Source organism: Cervus elaphus, chromosome 4 (genome assembly GCF_910594005.1).
Source record: "Cervus elaphus chromosome 4, mCerEla1.1, whole genome shotgun sequence".
NCBI classification, from domain to species: domain Eukaryota; kingdom Metazoa; phylum Chordata; class Mammalia; order Artiodactyla; family Cervidae; genus Cervus; species Cervus elaphus.
In genome coordinates, this window is record NC_057818.1 from 39,498,427 (window position 1) to 39,524,024 (window position 25,598).

Genomic DNA, 25,598 nt, shown 5'->3' on the forward strand with positions numbered 1-25,598 from the left:
ACTAATACAGCAATATAGGCTTTCTAGACAGAATCATGGAGATTAAATGTAAAAGTTCACCTTTGCCCTTCTCCATCCCACTCTTCTCCCCCTAGGCAGTCACTCAAAATGTGCTGGCCATCTTCCCCAGCCTATTACTATACACTTACATGTATAAAATGTTAAGGTTTTCTTTTTACCTAAATGAGTCACTTTAAAAATGTGGTTCTGCACTTTGCTTTTTAAATGTATATCTTGATGATTTTTTCTTTTCTTTCTTGATTATTTCTTTTAGTTACTACCTTGTATTCTGTAGTATGACTGTACCCTGTGCTATCTACTGACCTGTTTGTCTACCACACACAGGGGCTAATTCCTGAAGTGGGATTTTGCTGGGTCAAAGGAAATGCTTATTTTTAATGTTTAAAGATAATTCTACATTGAATACTAAAAAAGCTTCTACCAGTTTACACTTTGACCAACAGAAATTCCCCCACACTCACAGGGCATGTTTTCAGTCTCTTTAAGTTGTGTTAAACTGATGGATGGGGGAAAATAAAACAGATTTTATCATACAATTTTTATTTCCTTTAGTTCTAATCATTGTGGGTTGAGCTCCCCAGGAAGCAGACTCTGAGACAGACTGGCATGTCAGACATTTTTAGAGAAAAGGTCTTGGCATCAGCTCCTGTGAAGGGAAAGGAAGCAGGGTTGGGCAGAAGGAAACATTGAGCTGTCCCAGCAAATGCCTCAGTCAACCTCATGGCGAGCTTTGAGACTGTACAGACCTCTAGAGCAATTATAAACTGGGGAGACGGGAGCTGGCCTTTATACCGCCATGGTGATCAGTGATTGGATGTGAGTTGTCTTCCTAGGGAAAGACATGACCTTGGGCAAATGTTTTCTTCAACCCAGGCAATCCCCAAGAAGGGCTGACTGCTGAAGTGTCTTAGAGCAGCACCCCTACAGCTAGAGGGGTGCTAGAGCCAGCTTTCACTGCCGAAAGGGATCGGGGAGGCACGTCACAGTGCCCACCTCATGAACAAAGTATTGAGCCCTGTTCATAAGTGCATCGGTCCTGTGGATTTCTGTTTTACAAATTGCTTTTAAATCTTTAACCATTTTTTTTTATTGGGTTGTTAGCCTTTTTTGTGTTGACTTATAGGAGGTTCTTTGGAGAAGGAAATGACAACCCACTCCAGTATTCTTGCCTGGGAAATCTCATGGACAGAGGAGTCTGGCAGGCTACAGTCCATGGAGTCCAGAGTCAGACATGACTGAGCAACTAAACAGCAACAGCATAGATGGTTCTACACCTTCTATGATATAGATTTAGAAGGTTCTTCTACCTCTATATTATGGGTAATAATGCTTCATTATATAAGTTACAAATATTTTCTCCCAGTTTGTAATTTTTATTTTTTCTTGTTAATAGTATTTTTCAACATACAAAAGTTTTTAATTTTATGAAAGTAAATCTCTTAACCCTTCTTTAAATAGATCCTAGGTTTTATGTCTTATATAGGAAGGCCTTCACTACCCCCCAGATTGCAAAAGTTTATCTTATACTGTCTTTTAGCAGTTTTATAATTTTGTGGTTTTATGTTTTTTAGCTTTAGTACACCTGGAAAATACATGTATTTTATATATATATATATATATATATATATATATATATATATATTTCATTAATAAATAATGAGCTGCTGTTGCTATTTCATTGTCCAGTCATGTCCAACTCTTTGAGACCCCTTGAACTGTAGCCAGCCAGGCTCCTCTGTCCATGGGATTTCCCAGGCAAGAATACTGGAGTGGGTTGCCATTTCCTTCTCCAGGAGATCTTCCCCACCCAGGGATCAAACCTGAATCTCTTGTGTCTCCTGCATTGCAGGCAGACTCTTTACCACTGACCCACCTAAGACAGTGAAAGTGAAAGTTGCTCAGCCGTGTCTGACTGTTTGCAACTCCATGGACTATACAGTCCATGGAATTCTCCAGGCCAAAATACTGGAGTGGGTAACCTTTCCCTCCTCCAGGGGATCTTCCCAATCCAGGTATTGAACCCAAGTCTCCCACATTGCAGGCTGATTCTTTACCTGCTGAGCCACAAGGGAAGCCCAAGAATACTGGAGTGGGTAGCCTGTCCCTTCTCCAGCAGATCTTCCTGACCCAGGGCCAAGAAGCCCCATATAAATAATGAGAGATGGCTGTAATTTTATGTTTATCAAAATGGATCTTCAGTTGTCCCAGCTCCACTTATGAAACATCCCCGCCTTTTCCCATTGACTTGAAGTGCCAGCTCAAAATTCATACTAATCTCTTTCTGGATTCTCTGTTCTTTTGATCTACTTGCCAGTTCCTACACCAAGATCAGAGTTGTTTTTAATAGTAACTTTTAACTGATAGTGCGTTTTCACACCTCCTTTTAGGGCAGGTCCAACTTCACTGTTCTTTATGTTCAAATATTTCTTGGTCATTTTTGTATCTCTTGTCTTGGTGAAATTCATATTGTCTTACTTTCAAGCTTTATATTCATTTTGGGGAAATTATCATACCCTATGGAACATGACAGGCTTCCCCAGTGGCTCAGCAGTAAAGAATCCGCCTGCAATGCAGGAGACACAGGTTTGATCCCTGGGTTGGAAAGACCCCCGGGAGGAGAGCATGGAAACCCACTCCAGTATTCTTGCCTGGAGAATCTCATGGACAGAGGAGCCTGGTGGACTACAGTCCCTGAGGTCGCAAAGAGTCAGACACAACTGAAGTGACCTAGCACGCGCACACACATGGAACATGATATGTTTATACTTTTATTCAAGGCTTCTTGTGTGTCCTTTAGTAAGATTTTACACTTTTCCTTATAGATCTCACATATTTCTCGCTTAAGTTTATTCTTAGATGTATTACAGTTATTGTTTTATGAATGAGCTCTTTTGTACATTTAACTCTATTAATTATTATTGTTGTAGAGAAAAGCTCTTATCCTGCTATTTTTGAGCTCTGTTCCCAGATTTTTAGTTGACTATCTCAGGTTTTCCTAAATTGCTTTCCTTGTTGGCATTTATACAACTTATTTTCCATCTTACAACATTGACTAAGACCTCCAGAACAGTGTCGAATTGTAGCATCCTTGCCTTGCTCCTCATATTTTTAAATGTTTCTAATATTCCACTTTTAAGTATAATATCTGTTCTTGGATTCTTGTTAATATCCTTTTTGAAGTTAAAGATGTAACTGTCTCTACATAGCTTATCAAGAATTTTTACCAGGAATAGATACTGGATTTTATTGGATGTTTTTGTTAGCACCTATCAAAGTAATCATAGAGTTTTTTTCCTGTAATGAAGTGTAATAAATTAATAGATTTTCATTTACAGGACAATCATTACATTCCTGGAACCAATCCTCCTTGATATATGTTATTATTTTAATTAAATAATTTAATTTAATTTTAATCAAACTAATATATATCATAATAAGCTGTTAAATTATAATAAACTGCTATTATAAGTTTATTAGCATTTAGTTTTTATCTATTTTCAGAAGTGAGATTATTTTGATGACTTAAATTTATGTGTTCTCTTCTCATATTGGTGTCTGGATTATGCTACGCTAATGTAAATGAATTTGAAAATTTTTCATCTTTTCTTTAATTTCTTGAGCTAGTTATATGACAGAAAAAATGTACATTTCTTTAAGACTACAAATAAAGCCAACTTTTACTCACTAAGCAGTATACTCCACCTCTTCTGCATTCTTGGACTTTTCCTTTTGCTGCAATAATTCCTTGTTAATTCTTTCAGAAACAACAGTGAATGGTAAAAATTCTCAAAATTTCCATGTCTGAACAAGGTTTATTTTGCCATCATTCGTGAATACTATTTTGATTAGGTATACAGATTTACAACTAAGTCTTAGAAAACTATAGCTGTGTTGTATTATACCATGCAGTATTAAAGAGGAATTGTTAGTTTTCAACCTATTTCTCATTTTGTGTGAGTCACCTCTTTTATCTCTTTGAACTCTAGAGGTTTTTAGGCTCAGGATTTTTTAAAATTTATTTCTCATTAAGTCTCTCAACACTTAGCTGATCCTTTGAATCTGAAGATCTACATTTTTTTCAATTCCAGGAATTTTTCTTCTATTACTTTAAAATTAATTTCTATTTTTCATACTGTCAGTATTAAGATATTGTAATCTGTAGATATCATCTTTCTGTTTCTTAACTTTTTTATTGTTCCCCATTCCTTTTTCCACATAGACACTGAATTATTTATATACTCATGGGCAACTTTCATGCTCAGTGAACATGCACTATTTCTAACTTTGCCTGAAAAAGCCCAGTTAGAGAGATAGTTTAATGGAGAAAGGATCTACCATCCAAACTAGCACTTTTTGCTCTTTTTTGCTTCTCTGCATCAGTTCACCCCATTGTTAGTGCAGACCAGTGAACAGGTAGTAACCTTCATGCATGATTTCAGATAATCTAGAGAAAGACATTTAAAAATAAAAAATGCAGTTCTAGGAAAACAGGCATATTCATGTTGATGAGAGTGTCAATTGGTACAATTTCTTTGAAGGGTAATCATGCAACAGCTATCAAAGTTTTAAATAGACCCTGTTTAGATAAATTCCTATAATACATCTACGAATTCAATCTACACATAAACTAGAATAGCTACTCAAAGATTTATGTGCAAAAATATTCATTTCAGCTTCATTTTAGAAAAAAACTTGGAAACAGCATATATTCCCATCAATAGGAAACTAGATAAATATATTTAAAAGCAATTTAAAATAGCCAAGATAGAGGCACGTGTACCAACATGGATAAATTTCTAAGACATCTTGTTGAGAAAAAATTTGTTTCAAAAAGTGAAAATAATATCTGTATTCTACAATATTCATTTGTGTATATGTAAACACATAGATAAAGTTCTAGAAAGATATGCACAAGTTATCATCTCTGGAGAATGCAGTAAGTATGGGATTAGAGGTGGTGGTCAAAGAGAAATTTAGACTTGCCTGTAATATTACAGTGTTTTTCATTTTAGAGGTTTGGGGTGGGGCAGTTTGGTGTTTGCTCTTTTTTGTTTTTGTTTTTGTCTGGCTGTCAGGTCTTAGCTGCAGCATGCAGGCTCCTTGTTGCAGCACATGGATTTCTCTCTAGTTGTGGCATGCAGGCTTACTTGCCCCTTGGCGTGTGGGATCTTAGTTCTCCAACCAGAGGTTGACCCTTGAGTCCCCCGCATTGAAAAGCAGATTCTTACTGGACCACCAGGAAAGTCCCTACAGTGTTCTGTGAGGATTTTATCTATATTTGTGTTTATTGTGCAGTCTGAAATTAATTTTAAAAGAAGAATAAGATAGATCTACAAGTAGCAATATGGAAAATACCCTAAACAAATGTTTAGAATAATATGCAAAAGACTTTCACTTGGGTAGGGAAAGAGCAAGGGGTTACATACATATATATAAATGATATATAAATATGCATAAACTATCCCCAGAAGGATATACAAAAAAACTGGTAACATAGACCATCATGGAAAACGGGACCTGGATCACGGAGGGTCAAGATTTACTTTTCAGTATATTCTCTTGTGAACCATTTGAACTTTTTATTGTATGTGCTCTTTTTAATTTTTTTCTTTTGTTCTGGAAGATCTGATTCACATATATGAATCATATATGTGAACATGAACTTCTAGAATATAGGTCTAGAGATTGTTCATGCTCATGGCATTCTGAAATTGACTCCAAAATTGACTCAAAATCAACCTATCACTTTTAAATATCCCAGGAGCCTGAGAACAAGGGTGATCATTCAAAGGTGCGTATATACACTTCTCCCTGCATGATTCAAGAGCATCAGGAGACCCTGAAACGATTATCTGAAGTCTGGCAAAAGGTCTCTGAACAGGATGATCTAATACAGGAACTTCGAAATAAGCTAGCCTGCAGTAACGCTTTGGTAAGTGTCTCATTCTAGAACATTTTCCCAAGAGACCCAAAATAAAGTCTTGAGTAAAGGGAGGAGGGGAAAGAATCACCTAAAGTAATCTCTTTACCAGCACTCCTCACATGTCTTACATATAGTGCCCCTGCCTCTTGTTCATATTCTCCTTGGTGTGCATCCCCAACTCACACTAAGCCTGAGATTCTAAAGAGACTTAAAATCTCACTCAACAACCAAGGAGTCCATCAGCAAGGAAACAGTTAAAGAGATTAAGAGAAATGATTAAAGAGACATCCATATTATGGAATAATAATATGCCAAGGGAAAGGATTAAGTAGATCTGTAAGGGCTGCATAGAAGGATATTTGTGGTATATTATTGAGAAAAAAATTTCAGAATCCTGTGTAGAGTCCAATCCAGCTTTTATTTTTTAAAGTCTTTGATCATAATATAGAAGTATATATCAGCGACCCCCAACATTTTTGGCACCAGGGACCAGTTCCTGGAAGACAATTTTTTCACAGATGGGGGAGGTGGTGGAGATGCTTTCGGGATGATTCGAGTGCATTACATTTATTGTGCACTTTATTTCTACTACTATCACATCAGCTCCACCTCAGATCATCAGGCATTAGATCCTGAAAGTCGGGGACCCCTACTGTAAATTACCAATAGTGTTCCTCCTCCTTAGTAGAAGTGAGAAAGAAGAGAATAAGTGAATGGGAGAGTCTCACTTTTTCTTTCTTTTTTTTTAAGTATTTATTTATTTGGCTGTGCCAGGTCTTATTTGTGGTACTCTGGATTTTTAGTTGCATCATGCAATCTCTGAGTTATAGCATGTGGGATCTAGTTCCCTGACCAGGATCAAACCCAGGCCCCCTGCATGGGGAGCTCAGAATTTTAGCCACTGGACCACCAGGAAAGTCCCTCACTTCTTATTTTTGATAATTGGGTTCTATTTGAATTATTTTCAAGAAACAATAACTAAAGTTTCACTTTTTTTTTAAATTTTAAAAAACATACATATTCACTCAATCCATAAGAAGCTTCCTTCTTTACTTCTTGAACTTTGAATCCTATCTTCTGTATCTTCAGTACATCTTTCCATCACAGCCTCCAAAGACTCTTCTTCTGCCTCATAAACTGGACCACACAGAGAGGATCAAGAGGGGGTCCAAAGTGTGGCCATTGATGGACTCGAGAAAAACCGCTGTCTGTGCCTTAGTGAGCCTTGATATAAGACTGAAAACATAGTTCTTTCTCCCTAGTTTATATAATATGAATTACACAATGCTGTAGTAAACTTGGGCTGACAAAGGAACACCTTGCAAAAATAGCACTAGTAACAAGCCAGCTGCCTTGATGATCCAGTGTAACTGATTTCTGCTACACTGCAGGTTCTGGAGCGTGAAGAGGCTTTGATAAAATTACAAGCAGACTTTGCTTCCTATACAGCCACCCACCGACACCCCCCTAGCTCCTCAGAAGATTGTGAAGACATCAAAAAGGTGAGAGAAATTTGCCTATTTGTGCCTGATGGGATGGGCCGAGTTGGGTTTGATTCTGGGTTCTCCTTCTTGTTAAAATTTTTATACTACATTTTATATTTTATTCTATATTTGCCTCACTTTGTTCAGCCCTCCCGTAAGGATACTGTATATAATGTACCCAAGGAATGTGTCTGGCATGATTAGATTTTTGAAATTGAATTTTGGCATTGAACCTATCTCTTCATTCGTGTCCAACGGTATAGCTAAACAAGACAGAGACTCCTGTTGGCTTGCTAGATTCAAAAGAATCATCCAGCCTTCTGGTTTCTGGCTGAAATTGAAAAGCAACAAATTTAGGGAAGATTATTAATTCAAATTCACTCCCTTTTTAAAAACTCTTATGTTTTCAAAATTCAAAGCCATTTCAAAAGTTGATTCAAATAATGAAAAAGCATTTAAGCCATATAAAGAAATCAAATTGACCAACCAATACAACAGTGGAAACAAGGCGAGGGGCCCTTCTAGGGGATTTGAAGTCAGTCACGCCTGAATTTGAGATGTGAAATAAAGCCCAGCCACATGAGGCCATGCCGATGTTAAATACTGTAGTGGTAAAGAGAAGTGGCAGAGAGAGTCAACACACATTAGCTCTCCAAGGGATCCCCTGGTTGGGGAACAGAGATGCATCTTTTCCCAGGACTTTCTATTTCCACAGAGTCTGGATGAACTTTGGAATTTCTCCTTGTACATCTGTCAACATATATTTTAAAGGTCAGTCCCACGTTATTCACATCCTGACATATAGCAAGATCTCACACACTCCATGTTTGAGAAATGTCTTTATTCCTTGCCCACTTTTTAATGTTTCATAATGGAAAAAAAAAAACATAACATTACATTGACCACCTCAACCGTTTTTAAATGTGCAGTTAGTTGTGTTAAGTATATTCACATTATTGTGCAATAAATCTCTAGAACTTTCTCATCTTACTAAACTGAAACTCTGTATCTACTAAACACAAATAATTCTTTCACACTCCTTTTTTTTTAAAGGTAGAGATTTCTTCAAGAAACAGAATCCAGTTTCCCGTACCGTTTTATATACCCTACCCAAAGCCATTATGTAAATATTCTGTTAGGACTGGAACTACTCACATCTCACTTAGGGCCAGCCACCTCTCTTCCCTCAGTTGGCCCTACAGGGCCCACACCTAGGTCTTACGGTGACTGCCCTGCATTTCTGCAGCTGCTCCCCTCGGTCCTCATAGTGCAGCCCACCGTCACTGTCAACTCTGAAATCACATCAACTATCTCCCCAGCATCCCATCATGGCCAGACAACTAATTGTTCCTCCTTGGTCACCATCGCACTGAGGCTAACCTATCCAACTTATTTAAAATTGCAGCACACCTCACCTCCACCCCATACATCTCCATTCCCCTTTTGCTGACCTGTTTCTTCCATAGCACTTAGCAGCTCTTCATGTTTTCTGTAAGTCACTACTTGATGCTCTTTGTCTGCCTCACCCCACCAGAAGGTCAGCTCCCTGGGGTAAGAATTGGTGTCTGCGGTGTTTGCAGCACCCAGAAAAGTGCCTGACACACAGTAGTGCTTCATGAATGACACTTGAGTATGGCGAGAAGGAAGGGGGTGGCTTTTATGCACATTCCATTCTGTGTGAGCAGGTGAAGTCGGCCATATCCTTCTTTTTTTTCTTTTTACTCTTTATTTTTTAATTGAGATGTAATTACTTACAAGGAAAGTGTTAGTCACCCAGTTGGGTCCGGCTCTTTGTGACCCCACGGAGCCCACCAGGCTCCTCTGTCCATGGAACTCTCCAGGCAAGAATACTACAGTGGATTGCCATTTCCTTCTCCAAACATACCAAAAAACTCACCATTTAAAGTGTAAAATCAGTGGGTTTTAGTATATTCACAAAGTTGTGAAACATCACCACTAATTTCAGAACATTTTCGTCACTCCAGAAAGAGACCCATATCCATGAGCGATCACGGATCGCTCCCCATCCTCCCTCCCCCAACCCCCCGGCAACTGTTCTTCTAACTCTGTGTCCCTCCGGATTTGCCTGTCTGGGCCCTGGCCATTCTAGGGCGCATTCTCCCCGCAGGTCCTCACCCCGCCCCGCTCTTCTTCCGTCCGCCCAGATACTGAAGCACTTGCAGGAGCAGAAAGACAGCCAGTGCCTGCACGTGGAGGAGTACCAGAACCTCGTGAAGGATCTGCGCATGGAGCTGGAGTCCGTGTCAGAACAGAAGAAAAACATCATGAAGGGTAACCCGTGGGCCAGCGGCGGAGCGGGGTGAGGGGAGCCCCGGAAGGCGGAGCGGCCCTCTGAGCAAGAAACACTCTGTCTCCTCCCGCTGTAGACATGATGAAGCTAGAGCTGGACCTGCACGGGCTGCGGGAGGAGACATCTGCCCACGTGGAGAGGAAGGATAAGGAGGTCATCATCATACAGCGGCGGCTGCAGGAGCTGCAGACGCAGTTCACCGAGACACAAAAGCTGGGTTTGAAGAAAGACAAGGTAAAGCGAGGAGCTCCCTGACTGAAACCGCCAGATGGCAGGTGCGAGACAGGCCTGGCGGGAGCGGGCTCTGCGGCTCTGCCATCCTCAGTGTTGCTTGGAGAGCACCCACGCATGCGCAGTGAGATTGCGGCGCTTTAGACACCGGGAAGGACAAGGGAGGGCCCAGGGGATGGAGGGCGGGGGGACAGGGTGGGATTCTGAGCTCTTCCTTGAAATTTCTCGTGGCACACTCCAGTATTCTTACCTGGAGAATCCCATAGACTGAGGAGCCTGGCAGGCTACAGTCCAGAGGGTCTCAGAGTCGACATGACTGAGTGCCTAAATAAATATGCACTCTGGGCAACGCATATATATGGAATCTAGAAAGATGGTACTGATGAACCTATTTGCAGGGTAGCAGTAGAGACGCAAAGGAAAGATATACCCATTTGAATGCAGAGTTCCAAAGAATAGCAAGGAGAGAAAAGAAAGCCTTCCTCTGTGGTCAATGCAAAGAAATAGAGGGAAAAAATAGAATGTGAAAGACTAGAGATCTCTTCAAGAATACTAGTGATACCAAGGGAACATTTCATGCAAAGATGGGCACAATAAAGGACAGAAATGGTATGGACCTAACAGAAGCAGAAGATATTAAGAAGAGGTGGCAATAATACACAGAAGAACTGTACAAAAAAGATCTTCACGACCCAGATAATCATGATGGTGTGATCACTCACCTAGAGCTAGACATCCTGGAATCCGAAGTCAAGTGAGCCTTAGGAAGCATCACTACGAACAAAGCTAGTGGAGGTGATGGAACTCCAGCTGAGGTTATTTCAAAAATTAAAAGATAATGCTGTGAAAGTGCTGCACTGAATATACCAGCAAATTTGGAAAACTCAGCAGTGGCCACAGGCAGGACTGGAAAAGGTCAGTTTTCATTCCAATCTCAAAGAAAGGCAATGCCAAAGAATGTTCAAACTACCACACAATTGCACTCATCTCACATGCTAGCAAAGTAATGCTCAAAATTCTCCAAGCCAGGCTTCAACAGTTTGTGAACCATGAAATTCCAGATGTTTAAGCTGGATTTAGAAAAGGCAGAGGAACGAGAGATCAAATTGCCAACATCCATTGGATCATTGGAAAAGCAAGAGAGTTCTAGAAAAACATCTATTTCTGCTTTATGGACTACGCCAAAGTGTTTGACTGTGTGGATCACAACGAACTGTGAAAAATTCTTCAAGAGGTGGGAATACCAAACCACCTGACCTACCTCCTGAGAAATCTGTATGCAGGTCAAGAAGCAACAGTTAGAACTGGACATGGAACAACAGACTGGTTCCAAATAGGGAAAGGAGTACGTCAAGGCTTTATGTTGTCACTCTGATTATTTAACTTATATGCAGAATACATCATGCAAAATGCTGGGCTAGGTGAAGCACAAGCTGGAATCAAGATTACCAGGAGAAATATCAATAACCTAAGATACACAGATGACACCACCCTTATGCAGAAAGCTAAGAAGAACTTAAAGAGCCTTTTGATGAAAGTGAAAGAGGAAAGTGAAAAAGTTACTTAAAACTCAACATTCAGAAAACTAAGATCATGGCATCCAGTCCCATCACTTCATGGCAAATAGATGGGAAAACAATGGAAACAGTGAGAGACTTTATTTTGGGGGGCTCCAAAATCACTGCAGTTGGTGACTGCAGCCATGAACTTAAAAGATGCTTGCTCCTTGGAAGAAAAGCTATAACCAACCTTGACAGCATATTAAAAAGCAGAGAAATTACTTTGTCAACAAAGGTCCATCTAGTCAAAGCTCTGGTTTTTCCAGTAGTCATGTATGAATGCGGGAGTTGGACTATAAAGAAAGCTGAGTGCCGAAGAACTGATGCTTTTGAACTGTGGTGTTGGAGAAGACTCTTGAGAGTCCCTTGGACTGCACGAAGATCCAGCCAGTCCATGCTAAAGAAATTAGTCCTGAATATTCATTGGAAGGACTGATGCCGAAGCTGAAACTTGAATACTTTGGCCACCTGATGCAAAGAACTGACTCCTTGGAAAAGACCCTGATGCTGGGAAAGATTGAAGGCAGGAGAAGGGGATGACAGAGGATGAGATGGTTGGATGGCATCACCGACTCGATGGACATGAGTTTGAGCAAGCTCCAGGAGTTGGTGATGGACGGGGAAGCCTGGAGTGCTGCAATCCATGGGGTCGCAAAGTGTCGGACACAACTAAGCGACTGAACTGAACTGGTGGAGACACAGCCATAGAGAACAGACTCTTGGACACAGGATGGGAAGAAGAGGATGGGATGAATTGGGAGAGTAGCATGGAAACATATATACTACCATATGTAAAACAGATAGCCAGTGGGAATTTGCTGTAATGACTCAGAGAGCTCAAACCAGTGCTCTGTGACAACCTAGAGGGGTTAGATGGGGTGGGAGGTTGGAAGGAGGTTCAAGAAGGAGGGGACATATGTATATCGGTGGCTGAATCATATTGGTGTATGGCAGAAACCTACACAATATTGTAAAGCAATTATCCTTCAATCAAAAATAAATTAATTTTTTTAAATGGAGATGTTTGGAGGGATGACAGCAGGAAGTGAGGAATCTGGATAAACATCTTTGAGTCACTCATATGTTCATTCAACAGATATTTTTGAATTTCTATGATACACCAAGCAGTCTTCTAGGCATGAAGAATATAATAAAACATGTGCCATCCCTACTTTCCTGGAGCTTGTATTCTAGTCTATAGAGACAGACAACAAACAAATAACAAAACTTGCAATAAAATGTTAGGTACTAATGAATTCGTAAAACAACTTGGTGGCTGTTTTACCCAGGGTAGTCAGGGAAGGTCCTCCTTGATAAGGTGACATTTGGGCAGAAATTTGAATGAAGAAAGAGGGCCACCCAGGCTGAGATCTTGAAGAATATTCCAGGCAGAGGCAATAGCAAGGGCTGGCACCCTAAGGCGGGAGTGAGCTGAGAAGCAGAGCAAGTGTGGGGTGGCAAGAGGTAAAGTCAGACAGGTAGCCAAGTACCAGATCTTGAGCATCCCAGGAGGTCTTTGTAAGGACCAAGTGGAGGCTTTGAACAGATGCATAACAAGATCTGGCTCGCATTTGTAGAAACCCACCTCTGGGCTATTCTCTGTCAGAGAATAGCCCTAAGGGGAGGCAGGGAGCCCAGGTGGAGGCTACTGCAACATCCAGACAAAAGACGGTGGCTCAAGGTGATCTCTAGCTGACTTGGCCCTGCTGCTCCTCAGGCCTCCATCAGCATTAACACTTCACTTTCTTCAGCTCCTCCAGGAGAAAGACGAAATGCTGCACGAGCTAGAGAAGGAGCTGGCGCAGGTTCAGAACAATCTCGTGAAAAAGGAGATGGAGCTGGAGAAGCAGCAGTGCATGACAAACGAACTCGAAATCGCCATCCAGGAGGAGAGGCAGGACAAGTGCAAGGTCGAGTACGGGCACCTGCGAGCTGAGATCAAGAAGCTGAAGGACTGTCTCGAAGACGCCAAGCAGCAGCAGAGGCTGGCTGGTGAGGCCCCCGGGCAAGCACTGTCCCCGCTGCCTCCAACCCACTGGACCAGAGCAGTCCCCTCCCCTCTCCAGATGGCCACGTCCCTCTCCCTCTCCACTTTCTCACTCCGATTGCCTCGGGATCCCATCTCACCTCACAGCAGTTAGGACCGCCCTCTAAGCCCCTTCCTAACCCCAACCTTACCTTTCCTCTGAAGCGCCCACCACACAGCAGGTGCTCAGGCTGGGAAAGCAGACTGCTGCTCTCACATGCCCACGTTTTCTCGGCAGCCTCTCCTTTCCTCCACACCAGAGCGCAGAGCTCTGTACCCTGCTTCTTTGCACCACACTCCCCTCCACCTTCTCTGGGACCTTTATCACACCACTCACTTCTTCCTTCCCTGCTTTTTAACTCTCTCTCTCCTTTTTTGGCCTTCAGACACATGCACTTAGAGTGTGGGTTATGTTCTTGCCCCTCTGCTGAAAGTGCTTTCTCAGAAGTCACTAGTAACTTCCTGACTTGGATATGGGTTGTTTGGGGGTGGTAAAAAAATGTCCTGGAGTTATATGCTCATGGTCACACAATTTTGTGAGTTTACCAGAAACCACTGCACTATACAATTTAAAAGGATAAATGTTATGTGAGCAATGTATCAATTTTGGAAAAAAAAAAGTTCAAAGCTTGTGTCCTTCCTCGCCCTCTAACTCTGTGTATGTCCACGCCATTGGCCCTGACACCTCAGTGGTTGTTTCTTAGCTTTGGAGACACGACAGGTCCCTCGTTCTTCCACAGATCTGACCCTTTCTTCCACAGGTCTCACCTCATTTCCCTCCTGCCCTGACCCTGGTCACCCATCTCTAAGACCCCACCCTCCGCTGTCTCTCCTCTCCCTCTGCTGGTGAGCGCCTCCGCTCCTTGTGGCCACATTCCTCTGCAGGCAACTCCAATGCCTGGAGCCCCAGCCCTGACGTGGCACCTTGTCAGTCTTGCCTTTAGAGACTAGCTGCATCCACCTTCCTGACTAACCCAACGTTCCCAAAGCTGAACCTGCTCTCTTCCTTGTTAAAAAAAAAAAAAAAGTCCTCCTCCCTTCTTCTGGGTATATAATTATTTCCATAGTGACACCATCTTTCTTCCAGTATTCCAGGCGCCCCCCTGCAAAAAAAAAAAAAATACAAAAAACGGAGAGATGAGTGATATTTAATGTAGAAATGATAGGAAAAACGACAGGAAGTGGGGAGGTATTTGGTGTTGAGAAACTACAGTAAACAAATTATTTGAGTGCTTCTTCCTTCATACCCAGTGTAGACAAGGACGTGGGCTAAAAGGATATTATGAGAAATCTTTCTCCATTCTAAGACATTCTACTTTTCCTAAAACACTTTTTCCTTTATGGCAGGTCCCTGCTCAAGAACCCACTAAATCATGTCTAAATATTTCTCTCAGCCTTTCAACCTTCTTCAAAACGCGCCTCGAGTCCATGCACTTAACTGTCTCCCACCATTCCTTCTCACTTTCCAGTTAAACTGGTATCTTCCCATCCTCTTCAGACATGCCCGCCTCTTCCCTTCACTGTGCATTTCCTCTAACAATCCACCTCCACCCCCCACCAATAATTACCTTTCTCTTCCTTCTCCTAAGGCCCTGGCTCTACTTACCCACACTGATCTTGCTTCCTGAGTTCACGGTCAGTGTGAGTTTAACATTACTGTGTTCTCTACATCAGGTGAGCCAGGTACAGCTAAACTCCATGAGGTCAGGATTTGTCCCCAGTGACAGGGTGAGTCGCAAAACAGATACTGAGCAATTTCTACCCATTTATTTAACTTAAGAAGAAGTTCATGGCTAGTGGGTAGGTTGAAAACAGATAATTTAACCAAGCTCTTCAGGAGTGATAATGAAATAGAGAGAGAGGAGGACAGATTGGAAACTGAAGTAAGTCACAACATGAAGGAGCAGACTTTTTTAAACTGGCCTCATCTGAGAGTCCAATCTTCACACATACTCCTCTCACACGTGGACACACGCCAGGGGTCATCTCCTGTCTTCTGCAGCTCAGCAAGCAGCCGACTACAAAGAAGAGGCCTTTATGGCAAATGACAGCCTGGAGGACTGCCAGAGGAAGCTGCAAAGCTGTATTTGCCTGGAGAAGCAGCAGGCAGAGACCATCCAGGAGCTCCAGAGGGAGCTTCAGAAGCTGCAGAAGGATTCCTTGACGGCTGAGGAGGAGCTCGCCCCCAGCAGGTAACGCAGGTCCACCTCCAGACAGGGGCTCTGTCCCCCGTGAGCCAGTTGGGCACCATGGGCTGCTGCCCAAGAGGGCGGTAGCAAGCCTTGTTGCAGCCAGCCCACAGTCCACTGACACGGACCCTGAAGTCCAGCCACCTGTGTGTGTTTGTTTGTTTGTTTGTTGGCATTTTGCTTTAGGAAACGCATAGAGGAGCTGACATTAGAATTCTCTGAGGTCACGAGAAAGCTTGAAATTTCAGAGAAGGAAAAGAGGCAGCTTCAGAAGACACTGGCCGAGCAAGATGTAAAACTGAATGAACAGCTAGATCGTATAAACCACATTCAACACCAGGTACGGAGGGCAAGCAGGTGGCCAGCTCAAGCATTGGCTCTGTTTAAGACAAAATGCATAGCTCTTGGGAATTTCCCAGCAGTGCAGTGGTTACGACTCCCCTCTCTCGCTGCTGAGGGACTGGGTTTAATCCCTGGTCGGAAGCTAAAGATCCCACAAGCCCAGCGGCAAGGCCAAAAAAAATTGCATTGTTCTTTATTTGGGAAGATGATACCACCAATCCATTGCAAACTACTTGTCCAGAATTTGTGTTAGAATTGCCAAGCCAGCCAGTCAGCTCCAGTTCCCACAACCAATAAGCATTTTCAAGGGCTAAGCTTAAAAACAAAAGGACAATATTATTTCTTTTTCTAGGACTCAAAAGCTCTCCTTCTCATCAATTTAATTTTTTTTAACTTTGAATTATTCTTTTTGTATTTTTCTACAATTTTTTAAAAATTTCTTCAAAGAGGTTTTTATGTGGAAAGTCTTGGTAAATAAGTGAGATCTGTATCTATAAATAGAAAGTATATCTAATTGAACCAAAAAAAAATGTTGCTCAATCTGAGGGAATTTTTTGTTATACATGCTAAATAACCAAGGAGTTGTCCTCATATTTATTTCAGTCATCTCTGTGAACAGTTGCCTGGGTTGGGTTTCCACTCCCCCCCGCCCCCAAATATGGTGTCTAACACTGACCACTGACTTTCAGCCCAGCGTTTATTTTCTCAGAACAGGGAGCAAGCCTCCTCCAAAAGCAGTCTAGAAGAACAACTTCAGGAGGTAACCAGATTGCTGGAGGAGAAAAAGGAGCAACTGAAAAAGAGCAAAGATCAGCAGAAGTTAGTGGAGCAAGAGTTCGAGACATTCCGACTAGAAGGAAGAAGGAAAGAAAAGATGGTGAGGATAACCTGGGAAGACTCAGGGCTAAGAATCCCAGGGTTGGACCTGAGCCCTGCGTGGCCTGGTGTCATATAGAGGCTGAGGGTACTCAGACCTCAGGAGAGAAGGGCGGGAAGGTGAGAAAGACACGTTAAAGGGAGAGAGAAGGCCTGAGATACACCAGGCACAGCGCAGAGCTGTGCCTGAGGGCAGAGAAGGAGGGGCTTCTTCGGGTGTCTGAAGTAACGCCTCCATTCTGGGTGTTGTTCCTTAATCCGGGAGCAGTCCAAGGAGAATCTGAGAAAGATGGAGGAGGAGAATGATAACCTCAAATCACAGGTAAAGCAATATAGTATACAACTGGACACCTCGCTCTGCCAACAAAACAGCACCCAGCAAGTCAACGAGGAGCTGACTAATAAGGTGAGCACACAGAAACCCCAAAGGGGTGAGAAGTTTGAGCCCTGTGACTCTTGACCCTTAAGTTGGCACCCAGCTCTTCTGCATCACAGAAATGCCACCAACTGCCCAGTCCATAAGCATTCTGGGGTGCAGTGGAACCCAGTTTGTGGAATGCCACTAACTGCCCAGTCCATAAGCATTCTGAGGCTCCACTTCTCTCCTGAAGTGGGGTATGCCTCCATCACCCACCTGCTGGCTGAGAAGGATCTCTTCCAGTTGTGGAAGGTCTTACTATCTGGTGAAGCCTCAAACCATCTGTGCTTTGGCATCAAGTCTTCCAGAGTTACCTTTTAGACCAGAGTTGGGGGAACCCATTGTTTGGGGGCAATTTGCTAGGGAACACTTCCAAAAATAGTCCCAAAGCACAAAAAAATTAGGTGGAAGAGGCCTTGGTTCTATTTTGTTACATGAATTAAAGACAAAAAGGAATCAATGGCTTCTAATGTATGTGAGGCTCTGGGCTCACATTCAGTCATCACTGACTGTCTACTTAAGTCCTTGACATAGCTTCCCTCTGCTGGTTTACAGAGGAGAGAAAGGCTGAGGCTCAAACTCACTAATTAGTATGTGATGGGATGGAGCAGTGTTTGAACCTGGATCATCTGCCTGTCGCACCAAACCTCTTTTTTCTCTTCATCATGAATGGCAATACTCCACCTTTCCGGACCAGAAAAAAATACAGCATCTTTATTAGGTGGTCTCCTGAATTATAAATGAGAGACCAAGCAGCTCTGATTCCTTCATAATAAAAAAAAAAAATCACCTTAAAATACTATGACTACTCTGAGTGTAAGAATAGCACTACTCAGTAGAATTTTCTGTGATGACGGAAAAGTTCTATGTTAGAGTTACTTTATACTACATGCACTAGCCATATGTGGCTATTGAATGCTTGAAATATGGCTTAGTAGGACTGAGGAACTGAATTTATAAGCTTAGTATTCACCAATTTTACTTTCCTTTAAATTTCAATAGTCTTATGTGGCTAATGGCTGCCATCTTAAACAGCAGAGGTCTGAGGCACTGATGTTTCTGGAGTTTTGTCTCTCCTCTAGTGTGATCCAGACTTGAGGTCTGAATCATGCAAATCCCCAAGGAACTGCTCTCAATATAAGGAATACTGCCTAAATATTTAACATAGGCCTCTTATCACATTTGGACTGCTTAAGTGGCGCGATTGGTAAAGAACCTGCCTGCCAATGCAGGAGACATAAGAGACGCAGGTTCGATCCCTGGGTTGGGAAGATCCCCTGAAGGAGGGAACAGCAACCCACTCCAGTATTCTTGCCTGGAGAATCCCATGGACAGAGGAGCCTGGTGGGCTACAGTCCATGGTGTCGCAAAGAGTCAGACATGACTGAGGCGACTTAGTATACATGTTATCACATTTGCCAAAAGAAAGTTAGTTATGTAAATAGGCAACCTGCAGCACTAATTTCAGAATTCCTTTGATGGGAATCCAGAGGGGTCTGGGTGTGTGTAAGCACTTTCCGTTTTCTTAACACACACCCCACATAAAATATACCTTTTGAATCACTGGAAACAACCCTTAGAAAGAGGCTTAGTTTTGTGTTCTAAATCGCATTTCCTTTCATCAGTAGTCCATATTTCAATTTTAAACACACTCTGTCAGAACCACATGTTGAATTCATCCCTCATGTTGCCCAGTACAATATTTCATTCAGTCTAAACAAGTCATTTGCTATATTTAGTGAGCACCTATTTAGTGTGCCATGCCCTGAGCTCTGGGTAATGGGGACACAGTGATGAAAAAAGCACACACAGTCCTGCATTCGTGGTGCATTAGGTCTGATGGATTATGTCAGGAACTGAGGCATAACGCACACAGCTGAAATGCTGCATCATGTTTATGACCTAGAGCTGAATTCCAGGTAACCCTAATCCTAACTCTTAACCATGAGACAATCAGCTGTTAACAGAAACCATCCAGTTATGAAGGTAGGACTCATGCTTGGTTGGCATGCATCAAAGCTGTGAAGTCTGTGAAAGAGACTTTTCATGTGCTTGCCACATCAGGGCCCAGTGCTTCCAATATTCCTTGTTTTGGAGGGATGTGCTGACTATTAATAGAAAGGAAGTTTAGGGAGAGGAGTGCAAAAGACTTGGGAAAGCAGTTTTTCCTCTTACAAAGGTGAGGGGAAGTGAGCATTATCACAGACTGCTTAGCAAGCTGGTGCAGAGAGGAGAGAGACCGGTGCTTGTTTATCTTCTGTGAAAACAGAAAATGCCTCTATGGCCATGAACCCTGACAGTGATGTTCCCCTGCCCTAAAGATAACCTCTCAGAAGGAGACCATAGCGAGTCTGAAGATTCAGCTAGACAAGGCTGGGGAGAAAGAGAAGCACTACCTCCAGACCATGATCAGTAAGGACGTCTATGAGGAGTTATGCCGGAAGTCAGCCTGCTGCCAGGACGACCTCACACAAGCCCTGGAGAAGGTGGGCTACACCCTCTCATCTCCTAAGAGATGTGTGCTAAGTCACTTCAGTCATGTCTGACTCTGTGTGACTCTATGGACTGTAGCCTGCCAGGCTCCTCCATCCATGGGATTCTCTAGGCGAGAATACTGGAGTGGGTTGCCATGTCCTTCTCCAGGGGATCTTCCCAACCCAGGGATCGAACCCATGTCTCCTAAGTCTCCTGCATTGGCAGGCAGAGTCTTTACCAACAGCACCACCCATCCCAGGGCTGTTTAATATCTGAATTTCCCCAGTAGCATGAGAGGTGCAGGAGTCGATTTCCTACATGACCGGCTGTCACTAGGCCATCTGCAAGCCCTTGCATCGGCGGGGATGTCTGTCCAGAGAAGACTTGCTTCTTAGTGAGGCTTTGGGGAAGAAGGGGATAGAGGCCAAATTGAGCAGGTCTTTCTGCTCATGGGTGACCTGGGGCAAGGTTTTCCCAATTCCTGGGTTTTCAGGGAAATTCATGCCCTACCCCTGTGCTGATCACCCCTGGCTGATCAGTTCATAGAACTGGAAAGAGAGGAAATGGGAGAGCGAAAGGGGAGATGCAGAAGACTGACTGTTGTCACTTCTCACCCCTCTCTGGGACACTAAGCAAGGTGACCGGGTGTCTCTGCCACCCTGGGGAGAAGAGGGTGGGGGGCGTAGAACCCTTCCCCATTCAGGTCTCCGCAGAGAGGACCCAAGCACAATGACAGCCACTCTCCATCCCCCGCCCCACATCTTTGTCTTTATCAAAGCTCAATCATTCGACCTCAGAGACAAAGAATCTGCACCGGAGCCTGACACAGGCCCAAGACAGGAAACTTCAGCTGGAAGAAGAAATCATTGCCTATGAAGAGAGGATGAAAAAGCTGAATGGGGAGTTAAAAAAACTGCAGGGCTTCCAGCAGCAGAGCGAGCTAGAGGTGAGGAGCAGCCGAAGGCTCGGGCTGCTGTCCTGTCCAGGGGCCCAGGGTCACTTCTTTCACTCAGAGCTGTACACTTCGCCCTGAGCTACCCTTTGATTAACGGGCTCGCTCCCTTTTGCTGGGCTCGCTCCCTTTTGCTGGGCTCCCTCCCTTTTGCTGGGCTTCGCAGGTTTCTGGAAGGTGGCAACGAATCAGAGCAGGGTCGCCCTCTGCTGGCCGCCGGAAATAAAATACTCCCAGCAAATCTCCCAGAGAAAGGTCCCTCCCGCTTTATTGGGAGTACTCAGGAACTGGGTGGCAGGCCAGGGTCTCCCTCCTCACCATGCACTCCCGAGCAGGTGCAAGCCTTCGACAAAAAGCTGGAGGATATGAGCAACCAGGTGCTGCAGTGGCAGAAACAGCACCAGTGCGACCTCAAGATGCTGGCTGCTAAAGAGGAGCAGCTCAGGGCATTCCAGGAGGAAATGTGCGCCCTGAAAGAGAACCTCCTGGCGGACGAGAAGGAGGTGGGTGCCTCTTGACTTCTGATCACTTCCTCCACCAAGAACATCCACAGTCCACCCCCAAGAACATCCCAGGACCACAGATGGGGTGACAGACACCCTTGGGTGGGGCTGGGAGTGGGAGTGCCTGGGAGCAAGAAAAGGACATCTGCCCCATTCAGTACCAAAGCAGGGTCTGGGTGTTCAAGGCCCACAGCTGCTGTCTCAACCCGACCATCTTCCTGTGACTTTATTGATAGAGATATTGAGCAGAACCAAGGTCCCAATCCAGAAGAGAGAGTGTGCCATCTCCCTGTCAGGTACACCAGCAGCCCTCTGACTTACGTAATCACTGGTCCGTCCCCCTCCAGAGCGAGCCCCTTCTGACACCTCAGAATCGGCTGAGAGCTCGGTGGGCATGCCCATCTCTCTGAGCAATGAAGTCTGTAGCAGGAGGCCACCACATATCTCAGGGTGACTACTGGCCTTTGCTCAGATTAGGGGGGAGGAAACATCTCTTCCTACCCGATATTTTTGCTTCCATCTGTTTTTTAAAAGGTTTAATATACTGCTTTTTTAGAATAAGTCACTTTGCTACCCTGAAAATCATTATTGTAAAGGAACAAGCCTACTCTGTCTCTAGCATAAGTGGTATCTGCTCAGAGAAATCACCTTTGTGACAGGGCACTGCTGGAAGAGAAGTCCTGCTGCATTAGTTCCAACTCCAGCCTCGGGGTTGGATGGCAGAGTCAACGTCTCCTCTCCCAGGAAGAGAGGAGGCCTGATTTGGGAGTCGGGAGGTGATAGGCCTGCGCTCCCTCCCCTTACTATCTCATTTACTTCTTGTGCCAAAGCCCTGCCTGCCCCAGCGGTCTGCACCCAAAGACAACTGCAGGATGCACCGAGAGAATGATCAGATTATGTCCAACATGGAGCAATGGGCAAAAGAGCAGAAGTAAGTGAGGGAAAAAACAGTAAGGCAGGGTTCTAAGGGCTGGAATCACACATGTGCTAAAGAATAGTGTTACACACACACACAGAGCCCTCCTAGGAGGCTGATCCAGTCTCAGCCTAGCCCAAAGGTTAGGAATAAGATGAAGGGGCCTCAACCTTTCAGGCAGGTTCAGAAAGCCCATCCACCCAGAAATGGAGCAGTTCCCTGACAGAAGGGATACTTCCTCTTACCAGCCTGGCAACGGACTTTACTGCCTTTCATTGCCTGGATCCCTTGAACGCCCTTGGGACCACAGTGGTTTTCCATTGAAGTATAGCGAGTCCTCTTCATTGCCAGTTGCAAGGAAGGCTTTAGCTCTGGGGGCTGAGGAACGAGTGGGGAGCGGGGGTCTAGGCCCAGCAGAAGCCTTGACAGGAACACCCAATGTCCTTTTCAGCCAACTTGCACTCTTGCTCACAGGGATCTAGGAAACTCTTTCTCTTCTGTGAATTTTATTGTAGGATTGCCAATGAGAAACTAGGAAACAAGCTCCGGGAACAGGTCAAATATATCGCCAAGCTGACTGGTGAAAAGGAGTAAGTCATCCCATGCCTCCCTGGCTGCAGTTTGGCCCTAAGGAGAAGACTCAGCCAGGAACCAGGGATTCCTCCATGTGTGCAGAAGGACCCTGGGTCCTGAATCTGTGTGTGTGACCTCTTGACACACCACTTGACCTCTTTGGGCCTCAGTCCCCCCACCAACCACTAAAAAGAGGTTTAATAGTCTCTTTGTTCATCTCTGTCACCTTCCACAGTTCTCAGAGGCCAGAATGCTGAGAAGGAAACAGGAACTGAAAAGCAGACTGTACTAGTTAGGGTGGTGGCTAAGCTGTGGTAACAGAGAACTCTCCAAGTGAAGGACATAGAACATAGAAGGGACTTCTCTATGAGGGGAGCAGTCCTCCCCTCATAAAAGGGACACCGTCTTTTAATCTTCATAACAAGAGCTCAACTAATATTTGTTGCTTCCATATATGAGGCACTGTTCTAAGTGCTTTACATGTGTTCATTTATTTAATCTTTATAAGACCTCACACGTGCAGTGCACTTATAATCCACATTTATAGATCTAGAAAGGGAGGAACTCAGGCTACATACCTATCCCATGGTCTCATGACCTGTAAAGCAGCAGAGTCAGAATCTCAACATGGGAGGCCTGAATCCAAAGACCCTGTCACCCACTGCCCTCAACACTGGTTTTGGAGAAATGAGGCTGTTAGTATTAGCAGTTGCCATTTATTGAGCCACAGGGTTATGCTCAGTTACCTTTCCCCTCACCTACATGAAGCTGCCATTGCATCCATAAAGTGGGAACAAGTAATTTGCCCAAGCTCTCAACAGAGCCAGGATCCCCTATGCTCTCAACCTTTCAGCTGAGGGAGGCGAGAGAACTTGGGCTTTGGCATCAGAACTGAGTGCAGATGTTTCCAAGGCGTGGCCATGAGAAACTGAGACACACAGCCCAAGTCCTTCTGGCTCTTCTGGCTCTATGAGTCAAATTTCTATTATTTATCAAACTGGATTTTTATATGAGCCCCAGAAGGCAGATCAGGCTGAATTGTCCCCACCTAACAGTTGAGAAAGCCAGCCCAGAGCTGACATGACACCGTGGGTCAGGAGTGCTGACCTGACACAGGAGTGTCAGGACCCACACATGACACTGTGGGTCCACCCCAACCCCAGACCTGGCCTTCTTCCAGGGGGTGCACATAGGCCTCCATTTCCACAGAAGGCATGAGAGCCTAGCTCTGGAAGGAACTGGGTGTCCACAGGGCCGAAGCAGACCAGACACCCACCTGTCCTTCCCTCTCCTTCCCCAGCCACCTCCACAATGTGATGGTCCATCTGCAAAAGGAAAACAAGAAGCTAAAGCATGAAATAGAGGAGAAGAAGCTGAAAGCTGGGCCCTCGAGGGTGTATGCTAAAGCCCTATGCCAAAGCAAAACAGAACCCACAATCAGGGGAAAAGTGTATGGTACCTTGGGCTGGAGGGGGATAACCCAGGATGTGAGCCAAAGAATGGACATCACCAAGTTTGTCGGGATACCCAACTGCTCAGGTATGTCCATCACGGCTTCTGCTACTTACTATGATGTTATCTTAGTCCAATGAGTACCCCCCCCCCCAAAAAAAGCATGATATTTTTCAAGAGATCACTAGATTAGAAATTCAAAGAGGTGGGTGGGAAATGATCTTTTGCTTAGTTACTCTGGACCAGTGGAGAAGGAAATGGCAGCCCACTCCAGTATTCTTGCCCAAAGAATCCCATGGACAGAGGAGCCTGGCAGGCTACAGTCCACAGGGTCGCACAGAGTCAGGCATGACTGAAGCGACTTAGCACACACTCTGAACCAGAGATCACTGTTTTCTCCTCTGTAAAGGGGGGAGGCAAATGAATTAAGGCTCATTTTGATCTAAGATGCTTTGATGATGACCCAGGTGCCTCCTATCTCAGACCTATCCCTTCCCCAGACCCAGTCTTTTTTGGGGAGTGTGGAGACAAGAGGGGGACAGACAGAATAGGCATCTTTCTCCTGTAATGTATTCTGGAAACCTCCCAAGAAGCCCTGGTGTCCCCTGCACAGCCTGGGTCCCAGGCTACCTCTTTTGCCACCTCTAGACTCCATGGTTCCCCCCCTCCCAGGGAAGAAGTCACATGCAACAGAGCTGCCCCACCACAGGACTAGTCCTTAAGGAATCACCTCATTAATTTCTTCTCAAATTAAGACTGTCATTTCTTCCCTGTTCCCTCAGGTTCCTCATTTTGCTAGAATCAGCGCCTTGCCCTGAGCATCATTTCCACGCATGTTTTTCAGAGGACAGTGAGTTCCCATCCCTCTCTCTTGACTTGAACCAGCTCTAATGGGAATATGTCAAGGTCCCAGGCTATTCTGCAAGATGCTAACCTTTTACTGAGTTTTGTCCACTTCCTGCTGTGGAGTGAGCCTTGGAACCATACTATACCCTCTCCGGGCCCAAATTCTAAAATAAAGACATGAACACAGACATCTCTGTGAGCTCTCGGTGTCTTGCAGACACTTGTGCCCACTCAAGTCCCCAGCAATGTGGTCATCCCCATTTTCTCTGCATTCTAAAAAAACAAGAGCTCTCTTTCACATATGTAGTGAAAGTCAGTCATGTCTGACTTTTTGTGACCCCATTGACTGTAGCCTTCCAGGTTCTTCTGTCCATGGAATTTGCCAGGCCAGAATACTGGAGTGGGTAGCCATTCCCTTCTCCAGGGGATCTTCCCAACCCAAGGATCGAACCGGGATCTCCTGCATTGCAAGCAGGTTCTTTACCGGCTGAGTTATGTATG

General features: G+C 44.2%; 1 protein-coding gene across 1 annotated transcript in view; it reads left to right on the top strand.

Annotated features, from left to right (window-relative positions):
* Positions 1–25,598, top strand: part of PMFBP1 (polyamine modulated factor 1 binding protein 1) — a 56,881-nt gene extending 31,283 nt beyond the window's left edge. The window contains exons 6-21 of the mRNA XM_043900577.1: positions 5,783–5,953; positions 7,336–7,446; positions 9,594–9,720; positions 9,816–9,973; positions 13,281–13,521; positions 15,558–15,747; positions 15,931–16,084; positions 16,796–16,963; positions 17,231–17,368; positions 19,702–19,866; positions 20,634–20,801; positions 21,143–21,310; positions 22,141–22,241; positions 22,742–22,816; positions 24,100–24,338; positions 25,034–25,598. Coding sequence (XP_043756512.1) covers positions 5,783–5,953; positions 7,336–7,446; positions 9,594–9,720; positions 9,816–9,973; positions 13,281–13,521; positions 15,558–15,747; positions 15,931–16,084; positions 16,796–16,963; positions 17,231–17,368; positions 19,702–19,866; positions 20,634–20,801; positions 21,143–21,310; positions 22,141–22,241; positions 22,742–22,816; positions 24,100–24,338; positions 25,034–25,050 — 2,391 coding nt within the window. The 3' untranslated portion in view covers positions 25,051–25,598. The remainder of the gene's footprint in view (positions 1–5,782; positions 5,954–7,335; positions 7,447–9,593; positions 9,721–9,815; positions 9,974–13,280; positions 13,522–15,557; positions 15,748–15,930; positions 16,085–16,795; positions 16,964–17,230; positions 17,369–19,701; positions 19,867–20,633; positions 20,802–21,142; positions 21,311–22,140; positions 22,242–22,741; positions 22,817–24,099; positions 24,339–25,033) is intronic.